The sequence below is a fragment of the Ursus maritimus genome, unplaced genomic scaffold (genome assembly GCF_017311325.1).
Source record: "Ursus maritimus isolate PB19 unplaced genomic scaffold, ASM1731132v1 scaffold_7, whole genome shotgun sequence".
Lineage (NCBI taxonomy): Eukaryota > Metazoa > Chordata > Mammalia > Carnivora > Ursidae > Ursus > Ursus maritimus.
The window spans coordinates 41,266,725-41,283,059 of NW_024426885.1; the positions used below are offsets into that span (position 1 = coordinate 41,266,725).

General features: G+C 58.5%; 1 protein-coding gene across 3 annotated transcripts; it reads left to right on the top strand.

Moving 5' to 3' along the window:
• The first annotated feature begins 6,687 nt into the window (after nt 1–6,687).
• On the top strand, nt 6,688–15,815 carry LOC103668050 (synaptotagmin-15). Of its 3 annotated transcripts, XR_005833265.1 has the most exons (9): nt 6,688–6,725; nt 7,653–7,845; nt 8,364–8,506; nt 9,666–9,961; nt 11,515–11,685; nt 12,308–12,428; nt 13,442–13,621; nt 14,452–14,982; nt 15,773–15,815. XR_005833265.1 is itself a non-coding variant. In XM_040624549.1 (8 exons), exons 1-8 carry the CDS (start codon nt 6,719–6,721, stop codon nt 14,592–14,594), a joined length of 1,254 nt encoding a protein of 417 aa, XP_040480483.1. In that variant the 5' UTR covers nt 6,688–6,718; the 3' UTR covers nt 14,595–15,815. The 3 variants fall into 3 exon arrangements, 2 of the variants coding, with proteins under 2 accessions (XP_040480483.1, XP_040480484.1); XM_040624549.1 differs by having other exon boundaries at nt 14,452–15,815; XM_040624550.1 differs by lacking the exon at nt 11,515–11,685 and having other exon boundaries at nt 14,452–15,815.
• The last annotated feature ends 520 nt before the right edge of the window (nt 15,816–16,335 follow it).

The window sequence follows — 16,335 nt, forward strand, 5'->3', positions numbered from 1 at the left end:
AAGGGGTACGTACCTGCAAAGAGTAGAAAGACACGAGGAGCCTGGGTCTTGGATGATAACTTTCAGCAGCCAAACCAAATCTGAAGCCCTCTCACTACAGATTGCTTCTTAATCCCATATTTCGCCGATCCTAAAGCCCACATGCTTTTTACATTTAACACCTCTAAAATCAAGTCACATCTCACAGCTGATTAGACAGTAAAGAACTATTTCATAGTTCGACAGCATTTTTTCTGATGCGAGAAAAGTGGCGCGATACTGGTACATTTTACAATCAATAGCATCTTAGAGTTACTGAAATATGAAAATAAATCTCCTTATGGTTTAAGTCACATTAAGTCAGGTTTTCTGTACACTGTAGCCAAAAGAACTCCTAACCGGGAAAAACGTCTCCTATAGATGGTGGTTGTGAAGAATGAATGAGTGTATAATATGTAAGCAAAGGACTTGACGTGACTACTTTTAAAGGGATGGTATTTTGTTAGGGCCTCAATATCTAATTATATAAACTATTTGTCCAACTATAAACACACACACAACCGCTAAGACAGGTATATGCCTAAAAAATAAGTCCAGGGTAAACACTGCGTTACAAGTCTGGACCACAGAGATCTCAAAACAGGTGGCGATCTTGTATCATTTGAAACTTTTAAACTTTTTACAAATGGGAATTTGTTGTCTCACCTAGGTGAAAAGTCTGGTGGTGTTCTGGCTTCCGATGTGGTCTGATTCAGCTGTCACTAGGACCCAGTGACTCTCTCCCTCAGTCGCTGGGCACTAACTGCTCCCAGTAGATTCTGTTCTCAGTCAGGCTCTTTTCTCCTGCAAGATTCCCCGGTGAGATTCAAAGCCCTCCAGGAGGCCTCTGGCCCAGCACTGTTAGGAAAATCGGTGTTGCCTCTCATTGGCCCCGGTGGGTCCCCGGGTCTGTGTCTCCCTGAGCCCATTGCTGCCGCAGGAGAGGGAGCTTCGGGGGAATCCCAAACTCCCGAACTCCAGCAGACACCAACCAGGCTCTCAGGGAGGTCCTGCTCAGGCTCAGGGTCTCCGGGCTTGAGGGAGCTACAGCTACTGCCCCTGCCCACCCCACCCCCCCCGTGGTGGGGATCCCCATCTCAGCTCCAACCCTTGCCAAAGTCCTCTCTCTCCCCCACCCGCTCAGCTTTGTCTTCCCCCCAGTGGGCCAGCTGTGCGGCTGGCTGGCCGTCCCCTTGGACAAGCTGCATCTCTGCCCATCACCTCTCTTTGGAGTCGGATGGCTAACTTCGCGTCTTAGCCAAAACATCAATTTAACACCTTAATACATTAAAAGAAAAAAGTTTTTTAAAAGCATTTCCCAGCAGCCCACTGAAAGATGTCCTCGCGTGTCTCACTGGCTAGAACCCTGCCACATGGCCACCCGAAGCTGCGAAGAAGCCTAATCCCGTCAGAACCTGGCAGGGGGGCCGAGAGCACCGCGCACGGCCCAGACCGGTCCGAGTCATCCCTGGGCCCCAGCGCACTGCCGCCCCGACCACGTCCGGGTTCTGCTGTGAGCAACAAAGCTGGAGGGGGCGCGGGTGAGCACCGGGGTAGGGGTGGGGGCTGAGGGCTAAATTAACTGCTGCCGGCCACAACAGCCCTGACTGACAAGACCCGCCCCGGAGTGGCCAGCGATCCTGGGGATAGCTGTGGGGCCAGAGAGGACAACTCAGAAGTGACAAGCCTTGCCTCCATCCCTGACTTCTGCACTGTCTGAGGGGCGGGTCAGGAGACCCGGAGCTAGAACAACTGATGTCAAGACCAGCCAGTCACTTCCTGGCTCGGAGGCCTCGGGCACCTCGTCACGTCTGAGTCCCTCACTTCCCACCTGACTGAGATAGGAATGAGCTTCAGAGCTGGCCTGCCCATCCATGGCCTGCCTCAGTGAACAATTAATTAAGACTCTTAATTGCAAGTGACAGAAATTACCTCATACTGGCTTAAGAAAAAAAATTTATTTAATTTATTGAACCATCTGGGGAGAGATGGCTGCCGGCACGGCAGGGCCAGGGGTCAGACAGCATCGTGAGGCTCCCGCTCTGTGCTCCGTTACCAGCTTTGTCTCACACACCCTCCTCCACACGAGCGCCCCCAGCCACCCCCAACCACCCCAGATGTAGCTGCTTCTGCTCTACCCGGCCTGAGAAAAAGGGAGTGTCCACAAAAATTGATTCCACAAAAATTCCAGGGTTGAACCCATCACTGTGGCCAGGGAATGAAGCACACGGCGTGGCCTGGCCTGGGCCATGTGCGAGGCCCCAGAACAGGGGTGACACGGGCAAAGGGAAGAGACGGTCTTCCATCAGCTCCCATGAGGGCAAGGAGGGGAGAGAGTAGTTCCCGAGGAAGACAAGGCAGGCTATTGCTGCCAAGAGAGAGAAAGGCTGCCAAGCAGGGGCAGGAAGAAGGGAGAGACAGGCAGGGCAGCAGAGAAAATTCCTGGGAGGCGGGCACGAGCCGTGGGCTCTGGGCTTCCTCCTGGGACTCTGCGTGGTTGCCCACAGGACCTATTTGGAGGCAGCATGGCGGAGCAGGGGACAAGCAGGGAGCTTCTGACCAGATGAGGAGAGATACTTCCTCTGAGCTCCTCAAAAGTAGGAAAGTAAGGCCAACCTAGCAGAACCAGAGAAAATACAGGATCCTTCCCCATCTCACAGAGAGGGACCTGGGCTGACCAGGGTGGAATTTACATAACGGTGAGAAACATGGTCTTCCACATGTTTCTTGGTGTGGCCTTTATGCTGTTCTGGTCTCTCTGTTCCTAGGTGATGAGAGATGACACTTCCTCAGACGGGCTGATTCTTAAGGTTAATTGAAAGTGGCCTTTCTCATGAATCATCCATCGCACTGAATTATTAATCACCTGCAGGCATTTGTAGGCCTTTAAACACTTGGACTTCCTGCAACCCTCCTTGGGAATGCTTTTGCCAATTGAAATATGACTTCCTTTTGGCCATGGAAAAGAGAAAGGCTGTCTGCTGATGTTTCCAGATTTCCCAGCTCCCAGAGACCCAGGGAGGTACAAGATCTGAAAACAGGAAGCTGGGCCAGGGCTGCAGCTCGACCTGGAGGCCACTGTTATGTAAGCAGGCTCCAGGTCAGCAGGCTCAAGGCCCCTGAGGGACCATGGACAGAGGGGAGACTGACCACGGTGCCCGTGACTCCCCGGCTAGCTCATAGTCATCTCCACAGGCGTCTCCGAGGGACTTGCTGGGGCCCCTCAGCTGGCCAGTGGGGGGGTCCAGGGGCTGGGTCTAACTCCACCACTTACTGGGTCATCCGTGGAACTTCTTTGTTGGTTTCCCCAGCTGAAGGAGTGGTCCCAATTCTGCAGAGCTGGCACAACATAGGGTTCAACAGGTCATGTACACTGAGCCTGCATCATGATGCCCAAAACAGAAAGAGCAGCCTTTGAAAGGTGAGCTCCCCCTGACACCTGCTCTCATCTTCCAGTGGAGGAAAAAAGATTCAAAACTCAGTGGGCTGGCTGCATGTGTAAGGTGCGCGCAGGCCAAGCCAGCAATACTAGGGCAAGACCCAGCAGCTGGTCTCCAGGACAAGGCCAAGAGCTCCTGGTGGGCCCCAAAGTGTGGGCCCAGGATGTGTGCGATGCATGGACAACATTGGCAGAAGCCAGGGGGCAACTCCTCCTGTGGGTGCAAGCCTTTCCCCCACCATTCAGCACAGCTCAGCCCCCGAGGCAGATAGTGGGACGGCTCCCTGCCTGCCTGAAGTCCCGGTCTGCTGGGGAGAATGAGGTGGGGTGATAGTCCCAGGCACTGAGCGCTGCAGAGGGATGGGGATGGGGGCATCCGGGTGAGTGAGAATGGGGAGGGGAGCTTGGAAGACATGGCAGAGGAGGGGGTCTAGGGTTGAATCTGAAGGGCAGAGAGGAAGTTGATGAAGTGCTCCAGGTTAGAGATGGCAGAGACCTGGGAGTTTTGGGTGGTGATGGAATTAGACAGAGGAGGAAGAGCGGGCAGAAGCAGGCCATGCTTGGATGCGGGAAGTGAGAAAAGGAAACTAGGAAAGGAGCCAGGAGGCCTTGGAAAGGCATAGCATGGGGCTGGGGTGGTTGGGCAGCTCTGGACCTGACATTTCTGGACTGGTCATAAGGCATTCCTTTTTCCAGAAGCACCCACTCAAGCAGCTTAGAGCCAATCATGGAGATAGCTGGGTGTGGATGGGTGCCATGCGCCATCAGGGGCAGTCAGGTCAGGCAGGGCAGATAGGGAGGGGGTCATGGCAGCTAAAAAGTTACCACCCAAGGACTAAGTGGGCCTTGCTTGCTGCTTGGTCCCAGCTTGGGGCCCACTGAGAGCTTTAAGCAGCAGGAGGAAGGAGAAGGTAAGCCATCCCTCCCAGACGGCTGCAGGACACTGCGGCTCAAACCATGTCCACATCCTAATGTTTGGGACCTGGGAATGGGTTACCTCACATGGCAAAGGGGACCTTGCAGAAGTGATTAGGTAAAGATCTTGAGATGGGGCAATTATCCTGGATTATCTGGGCAGGTCCCACCTAATCACAGAGGTCCTTACAACAGGGAGGCAGAAAAGGTGATGTGAAAATGACAAGGATTGGAGCGCCTGGGTGGCTCAGTCAGTTGGGTGTCCAGCTCTTGATTTCAGGTCAGGTCGTGATCTCAGGGTTGTGAGCTCAAACCCTGCGTTGGGCTCTGCGCTCAGTGGGGAGTCTGCTTAAGATTCTTTCTCTCCCTCTGCCCCTCCCCCTGCTCGTGCTCGCTCTCTAAAAATAAATAAATAATAAAAATCAATAAAGAAAATGACAAGGATTCAGAGAGATTAAAAAATGCTGCTGCTGGCTTTGAAGATGAAGAAAGCGGCCACTTACAGGCAGCCTCTAGAAGCTGGGGAAAGATGGGAAATGGCTTTTCCCCCAGCCTCCAGAAGGAAGGCAGCCCTGCAGACCCATTTCAGTCTTCTGACTTCTGACTGTAAGACACTACATTGTTTTTAATTAACAGGAAACTAATTGACATTCAACTCAGACCTGAGGGGAAAGATGAGGAGGCTTTGAGGGGGACCCAGACCCCTTTTTCTGAGATATCACCAGATCACCAGCCCCGCAGAAACAAAGGTCAGAGCCGAGGTTGTCCAGACACTCCAGCCAATATGGTGTGCGGGAGGGGAAGGGCCGGTAGAGGAGATGCTCTGCCTCCACCGGGCTCCTCGCAGGCTTCGGGGGTGGAGTGGAGAGAGAGGCCCTACTGGGTAGAGATGCAGAGACCCCCCCCCTTCTCACCTGATGGCCGAAAGAAAGCCACACTTCCTCCCGTCCCTAAGAAATGAGGGGGACCTCAGTTCACCACCGATCCCGCCTCGGGTCAACCAGCGCTCGGGCAGGGCGGAGCTGCACCCTCACAGCCTGCTGGGCTCCCCGTCTTGTCTCCTCAGCCTCCTCCGAACCGTGATAGGCACAGGTGCCAGCCAGGAGCGGGGCCCAGGCTCGCTCTTTGGACACGGCTTTCAAGACTGTAAAACAAGATCGACCCTCCCTCCCTGCACACCTATATTCCTTTCGGTCCCCAACTACAAGACGCCGCCTCGAGATCTCAGATGCTCCCACCAGACGCCCCCGCAGGGACGCTGCGCGCTGCCCCAAGAGGGTGTGCCTCCTCCTAGGGGGCGCACGCCGGGTGGGCGCGGGCAGAGGACCTGGAGCGCCCTTCCTCCAGCCTCCCATCAAGGCTGCGTTCACGAGGACTGGCCCTGCCCCTGCGGCCTGATAATAACCACTACAATAATAGGGGCTGCGGGTGTCGAGGGGACGCAGGCAACGCCACCCTGAGCCACATAATCACCACAGTAGTGGCTGGCACGCGCTGTGCACCCCCAGCCCCTCACCTTCAGGCCAAGTGACCCTTCTAAGCCGTGTCCGTTACATACTTCCACCCAGAGGGAGTACTATTACGAACCCAACCGAGGACAGAGAGCCCAGAGTGCTGAAGGAAATTGTCGCAAGTGGCACAGCCGGCTTATGGGGAGCCGGCGTCGGAACCCAGGCGGGCCGGCTGCAGACCCCGGACTCTCCAACGCCTCATTATTTTGTGTGCTGCGACTGCGGACGAGAGAACTTGAGCGCCGCACCGCGCGCTCCCGCGGTCAAGCACCCCGGCGCGGGGACCCGGGACCCCGCGCGGAGAGTCCGCCCTGGGAGCCAGGCAGGCCCCCAGAGCATGGGTTCGTGCTGGGCCCGGGGCTGCACGCAGCCGCAGCCTGCTGGGGGCCGCGGAAGGGGGAGGAGCGCTCCTAGACCAGCAGGTGGCTTGCCGGGGCGGCCGGGCGCGAAGGTTCGGTGCCGAGTCCTCCATCACACGCGGCGGCGAAGGCCTTAGCCCTGGCCTCCCGGAGCCTGGCGCCCTCGCACCCCACCACTCCCGAGCTGCGGGAAGCCCTGGGCGCCCCGTGCCGCCCAGCCCGGAGCCCTGCAGTTTCCGGGCGCGCACCGGCGGCTCCCCTGTGCGGCGGCGAGCCGGGCCTGGCCGGGGCGGAGCTGCGGCGTCCGGGGGCTGGCTCCCTGCCCCCCGCCGCCTGTCACCAGGGCCCGGGCGCAACGAGGGCCCGCCCCCGCGCCCGCCCGACGGCCCCCGCCGGGCCTTAAAAGCCTGCCCAGCAGCGACTAGAGGCGCGGAGACCTGTACGCCCCAGTCCCGACAGCCGGCCCGAGCAGTCCCATGGCGGGTAAGTGTCCCGCGCCCCACCCTCCGGGCCCCTCGGCCACCCGTGGTCGCACTTAGCCTCGCCCTCCTGCCCCGCTGGGACGCAGTCCGCACTCCGAGTGTGGCTCCCAGCGCAGGGCGGGGGTGAAGTGGAGAGTGAGACCCTGTTCTCCCAGACGGTTGCGGGTCAGGAAGGGTGGTGGTCTCGCCTTCTCACCAGTCCCCTCGGTCCAGACCCCAGAGCCCCGGAAGCCCCTTGTCCTCAAGTGACCCGAAGGAGGCACCTTCTTCGCCCTCGGAGGGCAGCCGGCCCCTGGAAACGAGCGTCTCAGAGCTCTCAGGGGGCCCTGAATAGGAGTGGATCCAGCCAGGTCCCCTCCAATGACGGGGTGCAGGCAGCAAAGGGTCCTTGTGTCTCTGCTTCTCACACCAACTGCCCCTTTCCTTATCCACACTCCCTTCCATCATCTTCAACTGATTCCCCTAAGTGGGCTCATCTTGATGGAGGATTGAGGAGGGGATTGGGTTTTAGAGAAAGTTACAGAATTCAGACATGAGTCCAGCCTCTCAGCAGGTTCCGGGACCCAAAAGGATAGGGCTCGGAAAGCAAGCCCGGGCATCGTCCCTTCCTGGGCTTTCCTTAAGTACGTGATACCCACACTTGGGATTACCCTCAGCCTGAACAGGAACCCAAGGTAGATAAAGGTTCTGGTAAGAACAGATTTAATGTCGACTCAGGAGCACAAGAAAATGGTTCATTTCAGCCAGAATCTCAAGTCCAGGGCCAGCTGCTCTCCAAAGGAACAGGAAGCCTGCTTCTGTGTCACTCCCCGGGGGTCCAACCCAAGGGGTGGGGTTGCTGCCCAAACTCTGCCCCCCAGCAGCCCAGTGGTGTGAGGGGGAGAGGCTTTCCCCCCGGCATCACAATCCTGGTGGTCTCTGCCCCCAGAGCAGGTGGCCCTGGTAATTGGGGGTCTCACGGGGGGGCTGCTGTTGCTACTGCTGCTGATATGCGTGAGCTGCTGGCTCTGGAAGAAGCTTCGTGCCACGTTCACCTATGAGGAGCTGCTGGGGAGCACCGCTGCCTCCTGCATACAGGGGGGCAAGCTCTGCCCACCACAAGCCAGGACCCAGACAAGCAGGTGAGGCAGGATGTGGGGCCTCGCAAGCTCCTGGCCTTGCTTGGGGCCCTCCCTGTGGAGTTTCCCTTGAAGTAGGGTGGGAAAGGAGGGTCTGTTTATGGAGCGCATCCTCGATGCCATCGCCATGCTACAAAGAAAGCCCAGAATCATCACTACAGGCTATGGGACAAGCCCTATGAGGCTCATTTTCTAGATAAGGAAATAGACCCAGAAGACCTAAGTGACCAGTCCAGGGAGCAGAACTAGTATGCCAGAACAGGCATTAGAGTCCAGGCAGAGTGACTCCAGAAGCAGTGCTCCTTCTGCAAGTCTGCGCTGGCTGCCGACAGGCAGAGGTGTTGGCTTGGGCAGGGTGGGGCGCTGATGTGGGTCCAGAAAATGGTGCTCTTGCCTCCTCTTGGCTCCTGCTGACTTTCCTTCCTCCAGCCTCTGGCACTCAACCCCTACGGGCTGAGCGCGCTGAGGCCACACCGTTCTCTTGCCACCAACATGTATGTCATCTGCCCGCCTCGGGACAGGCCACCAGCTGTGCCATTCGTGGTGCCCCCTTCCCTCCAAGACCGAGACCGGGTACCCCTACACAGCGGAGAGCGGGCCCAGGCCCCACGGGATCCCTGCCTCGGCCCGGAGCTCCTGCCCCACCCCTCCAGCAGCAGCTTTGGTGAGTGCTCCTGCCAGAGCCTGCCTGCGGGCAAGGTCTGTTCTGGCCAGGGCAGACCTATTTGCTTTCGTGGGCCTGGCTCTGGAAAACAGCCTGGACCAGCAGTCCTCCAGTGATGCCCCCCATTACCAGGTCCGCTTGTTCTTGGGACAGAGACCACCAGGACTGATGCCTGGGGAAAGCCCACACCATTGGCCTCCTGGGGGCAGAACTGGGACGTAACCCCACCCCCTGGGTTGAACGCCAGGAGTGAAACAGAAGCAGGGGTGCTGCTGGCTGGGCTCTGCTGGGCCTCAGCAGTAAAGCCATTTCCCTTGGTATCCTACTGCTCTGGGCAGAGTCTTCTGGTTTCCCCTGGAAAGAGTTGCCCAGCAACCACTCTTTCCAGGTACTCGGGTCTCCCGAATGCCTGCTACACCCCCGGCTTGTGCCAGACATGGCCTCAGGTGCCATTGTGGAGTTAGACCTCACCATGCCTCTGTGGGGGAAGAGATCCTCACCCCATTTTGTACATTCATAAACAGAGGCTCAGAAGGTTAACAGTGCCCTGCTCAAGGTCACAGAGGCAATAAGCCACAGATCTGGGATTGGAACCCAGAACGCTCAGTGGGTTCTGTTCCAGGCTGATAGGTTGGCTGATCCAGAGGGCAGAATGGTAGCAGCCGGGGGCACAGCTTTCTGCCCACCCCTTTGCTCTGAAGACCTCCCAAGTTATCTTCCAAGGAATCACCCAGTGATCAGCTAGTCCCTTCTAATTTGAAGAGAAAGAAAAGAGGCAAAATTTTAATACGGAGACATCCTCTGGACGCCATGGACAGGAGCCAGGCCAGGTGCTGGGCATTGTGTCCGCCCCAGGCAGGCCCTGACCAAGGACAGGGGTTAAGTGAATACTGGGCACTCTGCTGGGGGCCTCAGCGGGGAGCAGGCCTGGATATGCCATGCCTTAGTGCTGGCAGGCTTCCTGGAGGAGTTGCACTAGAGAGAGGGCCTGTGTTCAGTCTGGAGAAGGGCATGGGGCGGACGGGGCCAGTGAACTGCCTACTGGAGGCTCAGCCAAGAAGAGATGGGCTGGGGGCAGGGGTGGTGAAGCCCAGAGCTTGCTGTCCCCCACGTGCCTGCCTTCCTCTGGCCTGGCAGACCACCCGCCCCTGTGTTGTAGGAAATACGGGTGTGGTGGGGACCGTCAACCCGGAGCTATACAAGTTCCTGGAGGACAAGAGTGAGACTGACTTCCCCGACGGCTGCCTGGGGCGGCTGTGGTTCTCGGTGGAATACCAGCGGGAAGCCGAGCGGCTGCTGGTGGGCCTGCTCAAGGCACGGAGGCTGCAAGCCCCCTCGGAGACCTGCAGCCCCCTGGTGAAGCTCCACCTGCTGCCGGACGAGCGGCGCTTCCTCCAGTCCAAGCCCAGACGCAAGACCTCCAACCCGCAGTTCGATGAGCACTTCATCTTCCAGGTACGACCTCTGGGCCGGACAGGGTCTGGCCTCCGGGGCAGGAGCAGACGTCGTGCAGGTGAGCCCCAGCCTCCTGAGACAGCCAGGGCCCCGCAACCCCCGAGCCCCTGGTGCCGCCAGCTCTGCTTTACCCTGCCTGCCAGCTCAGGGCCTGCAAGTGCCCAGAGGCTGATGGTGGGGGAGGGGCGAGACAAGGGCAGTGAGGGGTAGAGGCCTGGGCTCCCTCTGTCAGGGCTGCCTGGAGGAGGGAAACAGAAGACACATTCTTGGAGCACCTACTGAATGCCAGGCTCTGGCCCACGGGGCTCTGGAGAAGCAGTCCAAAGCTCTGGAGCACTAGGGGGTGTCTGGCAAGGTTATTCCCGGGAAGGCAGATGGTGAGACCCCCACGCCCCTTGGCGTGAGGGCAGGAACTCACCTAGCCTGTCGGAGGCCAGCACAGGCCCCAGGAGCCGTCGTGCAGCAGGTGGTGACTTGGCTGCCCCGTGGGCCAGGCTGGCTCAGGGTCTGGAGGTGCAGAGGCTGTCAGGGCACTGAGCCAAGCCCACAGGGGCCTGGGAGCCTGAGCAGGTGACTGGGGGCCCTTACGGGAAACCAGCCATCAAGAGCTGCCTTGAGGCCTTGCACAAACATTTTCAAGAGCCGGCCAGCAGGCTGGCCACAAGGTAAGGAGAGGCTGCTCTGCGTCCGGGAAGAGTGTGATTGCTGAGGCCAGAGCCCTAATTCTTGCCTTCTTCTGGGCCCTGGGCTGGAGCTGAAAAGAGAGCTGGCACGGGGCCCAGCTCCCGGCCCCTCTGCTGAGGGTCAAGGCTGCGGGAATTCACGGGTGACCTTGCTCTTCCCAGGACATGAAGATCTAAGGCGCGTAGCCGTTCTGCGCAGCGTGGCCGCAGGTCGTGCTCACAAACTTATTTCTGTTTACTCGTCACTTCCCTGCCCTGTCCCCACCCCAACTTGATCCTGACCTCTCTGTGCTTTAAGGGGGAAGGGGAAGGAGACGAGGAAGAGAAAAAAAATCTATGTTAACTGACCATCTGCCAAAGGTCTGACACTGTGATTGGGGTTTTACAACTCAGAGAGTAAGAACCATTATCCCCTTTTACAGGGGAGGAGACTGAGTCTCAGAGAGAGATCTGGGGTGCCCAACCAGATGGCAGAGATGGGCAGGTTCCCTGGGCTCCGGTGCGGACGTCTCACACTTTTCTGTGCAGGCAAATCACTTGGACGTCCTGTTAAATGGTGGATTTCCTTCATGGGCCTGAAGTGGGGCCCAATGTCCTGTATCTCTAATAAGGTCCAGGGGAGCGGTAGACGCTGCTGGTCCTCGAACCACACTCTGCAGGGCAAGGCTCTGGCACATGCTCCCACTGGTCCTGGCCCCCGGGGGCTGGCCCCGCCGCTGGCACGGTCCCCTGAGGATGCCTGGGTTTGGGGGGTGCAGGTGCCTGGCGGAGCCACCTCTCACCAAAAGCTCCTGTGTCCAGAACAGCGTGCCACACCCACCCATCACAACTCCACGCCCGGGCCCCAGCCCAGACCCTCATCTCTCCCAGGTGTCCAGCAAGAGCGTCACTCAAAGGGTACTCAGGTTCTCCGTGTACCACGTGGACAGGCAGAGGAAGCATCAGCTCCTGGGCCAGGTGTTCTTTCCCCTGAGAAATGAGACCCTGGCAGGTGACTGCCCTCACGTCATCTGGAGAGACCTGGAGGCTGAGAGTGGGGAGGTAAAGGTCAAGATCACCAGGCATATACGGCTGTGTGTCAGACTACCGTGGGCAGCCAGCAGTATGGCCCAGCGCCTGCCGGCCAGCTTTAGCCCAAACAAGTGTGACTCGGGCTCATGGGCCAGGGCTGGAGCTGCATGGGACCGGGGGGCAGGGTAGAGCTGCTCCTGGGCAAGGAAAGGCCGTCTGAGGTTTCTTTTGCCCTGGAGACCAGATTACCTGGAACAACTTGAAAATCCACATTGAAATTCCCATGCAAATCAGACACCTGTGAAAGGTGACACCCCAAATGGACCAGCCAAGGAAAATATTTACCCTCTCTTCTCCTGACCCCCGGGAGGACCCAGGCAGCTTGGAATAGGCTTTGGAATCCCCTAGACCTAGGTTTGAACCCTCGGCTCTGACCCTTACAACCGTGTGATCTTCAGCAAGCCCCTTCAGCTCTCCAGACCTCAGTTTCCCCATCCGTAAAATGCCAGGGGACTGAAAGGAAAAATCATGGGTGTGTCACCCAGTACCAGCGCTGACTGCTGGGAGGAGGGAGGAAGGCTCTGTCGGGAAGGTACCATGGTTCCTCCAGTGCCTGCTGAGTGACAAGGGTGCTTTCCCCGGGCCTCTCCAGCCTCCCTCCGAGTTTGGAGACCTGCAGTTCTGTCTCAGCTACAATGACTGCCTGTGTCGCCTGACCGTGGTCGTGCTGCGAGCCAAGGGCCTCAGGCTGCAGGAGGACACGAGTTTCGTCAGTAAGTTTTCCTTCTCAGGGCAGGCCCTGTCCTGTGAGCCTGGGGCCAGGGGCTGGAGTCTGACCCCTCCCTCTGGCCCTCCAGTTTCTACCTGCATGGGGCCCACCCCAGAGTGCTCACTCCCCTCTGTGGACAGTGGTGATGTGGGAAGCCACTTCCTTACACTGAACCCAAGACTGTATCCCCTTGGCCTCCACCCAGACCCCTAACTCCCCTGAGACCAAGCCCGCCCCTCCCTTTCCCCAAGGCAGTGTCCTGGCTCCTTGAACGGTGCTGTCCTTCCGCCTCCACCTCTGTCCTTCCATGAAGGATTTCAGTTCCTCTAGGGCCAGACCCCTTGCCCCCCCGCCCCCAGGGAGGGCTCCCTGTACACAAGGCAGGACGCTCAGCTGGAAGAAGAGGCATTCCAGGCTGGCAGGGAGCGCGGTGCCCTGCTTCCTCCGGCTTCCCAGAACCCAGCAGCTGGAGGAGCGGAGGCCCTGTTCTGGCTCACCGAAACGTCCTGCCCTTATGTGCCCCCTTCCCGAAGCAAGGTGGTAGCTATCTGCCACCTGCATGTCTCCACACCCTGTAAGCAAGTTGTCATTCAACCTTCCACTGTGGATCCAAGACCCACATGAGCCCCACCCCCAGAAAGCTTGGCCCTCTGAAGGAGAAGGTGTTTGAGGGGCTCCAGGGAGCCCGAGCACTCAGCAGGCAGGGCCCCCTCTCCACCAACGGGAGGGATGGGCATGCGTGCAGTGCCAGGCTCTGGGAAACAAGGGCCCGCCAAGCCGTGGGTGAACTCAGGAGGCCCAGAGGAAGGAAAAGGAAGGGAGCCAAGCGTTTCCTTGGGCGGAAGCCCATACGCTAATCAACCCTGTTTCCTCTTGTAATGCCCTCTGGCTGCAGCAACTGGGAGTCGTGGGGTCCCAGCGCCCGGGGTGGGCGTGTGTGCTCCCAGCCAGCCCTGCACAGGCCAGAGGCTGGGCCCTGCCTGGCCCTCCCAGCCCACGGTCCACACTGCCCCTTAGGTGTGTTTGTCAAAGTGTCTCTGATGAACCACAACAAGTTTGTCAAGTGCAAGAAGACTTCGGCTGTGCTGGGCTCCGCCAACCCCGTGTACAGCGAGACTTTCAGCTTCAAGGCCGACCCCGCGGAGCTGGACACGGCCAGCCTCAGCCTGACAGTGCTGCAGAGCGCCGGAGGGGAGAGTAAGGCCGCTGCCCCTTCCCCAGGCTGGCAGGGAAATGGGCAACGGAGGAGCGTTCAGGCTGTAAGGACCGCAGAGAGAGGCTTCTGTTCTCTGCCTGGGGAAACTAGAACTCAGAGAGGCCGAGATGCCTGCCCAAGGACACAGGGCTGGCTAGCAGGAGAGCTGGGATTCACGCCCAGCTTTGTTCCGGTTTGACTGCCGTGGCACCGTACGGAGAGGTTAAAGGGTGGCCTCTGCTACCCACTCCGGGAGCACAGCACTGCAGAGTCTGGGGGCACCAGCCAAATGACCTGATGCTGTGGGGGGCTGTGGGCCCTACCTCGCTTCATACCTTCTAAATAAAAGTGTAGGGTCCTGGGTGAGGTTCCACTCTCAGCATCTGGGGGAGCAGAGCCATCAGGCCAGCTGGCCTCATGGACCAGAGCTTCAGGCCTTTCTCCACCACGGCACTTGGTGGGAGAACACTGCTGAAAATTCCCTCTGAACATCCTGTGGGCTGATGGAAGAGGCTTCTTTCTGGAGGGGCCCCTTTCTCCCTCAGCTCTTTGATGTGAGGCTGGCTTAAGACATCTCACCAGGAAGGTGAGCAGCAGAGGGGGTGACCCCAAAGAGCTGGCTCTCCACCTGGGCTCCCTTCTCCCACTTCCTCCAATTCCAGAACAAAGCCAGGATCCCTTTGGGGGCTGCCAGCTCGTGCTTAAAGAGGGAGGGGGCTTGCTACGTCCTTTGAGAGGAGGAGTAAGAGAGAGAAAGAGATCTCTGGGGGTGTTGCCAGGTGAGGTGGTTTCCGTGCTCCAGAGAATGATGACGTTTTCCCCTCCCCCACAGCCAGCCACCAGCTGGGCCGCGTGGTGGTGGGCCCCTACATGTACACCCGAGGCAGACAGCTGGAGCACTGGGACGAGATGCTCAGCAAGCCCAAGGAGCTGGTGAAGCGCTGGCACGCGCTCTGCCCCGCGCCTGAGCCCTGACTCGCCTCGGACCTCCGCTTGGCCTCCAGAGCCCGCTGTCCCCTCGGCAGCCGCAGGCCTGGACACTCCGGCCAGCATGTCACTGGGCCGCCAAGCCAGGCTGCGCCAGGGCCCCGTGCTGCTGATGCGCGGCGGAGAGGAGGGGGCGACAGAGCCCCAGCCAGGTTAGCAGCGTGGCTGGCTGCCACTCCCCAGCCGCAGAGACCCTCCGGACTCAGCCCATCCTCCTCTACCCGTGGGGCTGCCTGGGCTGTGAATCCCAGCCCCTGGTCGGCACAGCCCCCGTCTGGACCGGAATGTCAGGCATTCAGAAGGATTGTATTCAGGGATAGCACGGTAGCTGTGCTGAACGAGACCCGGCTCCACGATCCCGGGAAGCTGACGGCAGGTTGGTGCTTCCTGCCTTCCGCCTGGCAGAGAAAATAAACTGCTCTGGGGGAATCACGGGGGGCCGGGGGGCCCAAAGCACTGATTTCCGCTGGTCGGCAGTAAAGAGCACAGTCTGAAAGTCGGGTTGGGGTTGGGGTTGGGCACGTTGGTATGGGACCGCCCCGGGACGCCCGGGCAGCGTAGCGTGCCCACAGCTCGGGAGACAAAGCTCTCGGGGATCAGACTCACTGGCATCAGGACCCGGGAAAGGACACTGGGAGCAGCTGCCCAGGTACCAAGTGGTGGACGGGTTCTTGGCATCAGCTCCCTGTGCCAGGTGAGGAGCCCCTCACCTGTGTTGGGTCCCTCCCAGGGCTATGTCACATCCTGCCCGTGGCGCGTCCTCCCCAGGACCCAAGCCTCACAGCCCTGGTCTTACAGGTGTTCTACTGGTTTCTGTGGCCTCCCTGGTTGACAGCGTTCATCTCGCGGGACTCACTTTGGGCAGGAAATGGCAAGAACGCAGCCCACAGGGCCGAGAGCTTTTCCCGTAAACCTAGTGATTTCGTTAGGATGACTGTGTTGTGGCAGGTGTCCGTGTAAAGTTCACTAAGTTGGCAGTTCCCACAAATCATGGTCATCACCTCCCTGTGACATTGTACTCGGGGTAATGAGCAGCCATTGTGCTTGTCACCGTTACTTCCCGGGCAGCTTGTATTTTTACCCAAATGCTTTTGAACTTGCGGGGTCCATGCCTTGTGATTGTACACCTGCAACCAACTTCAAACCAGTGTCTTTTTCTTACATAGTGAAGCGACTTCAGCAAAAGAAAGTAGTGATCGTTATACTCGGTCTGCGCCTCTGACTTCACTTCCGTTCTCTGTCGATGCACAAAGACAAGCTTTACCTGGCAGTGGTCCGTACAGACAGAAGATCTTGTGTTTGCTTTTTCTCACTTATTTCACACACATTCCAACAAAGCCCCCGCTCCAGTCATTTCTCATAGCATCACAGCACACACATTCTCTGTGTGTTTGTCTAGCAGGCTACTCAACTGGAACTGTTTCCAACCACCCCCACGTTTCAAGGTGACGTCCATGCCTCTCAGTGGCCTTTCCAGGGCCACTTGGAAAAGTTGGTAAGTATCCCCTTTGCAGGACAGAGTGAACTGGTGTGTCTGACTCACAGCTGAAAAATCTCAATGGCAGGAGACCGGCAGGCTCTCTGCTCCGATGAAGGGGAAGAAGGTGTTGCTATATTGGGCTGGAATGTCTACAGACATGGTCAGGGCAAAAAATACACAAGTACTTCCAATGGGCCAGAGAGAGCTGGCCTAAGTTACCTCAATCCTGTCCACCAGGTGATCCCTGCC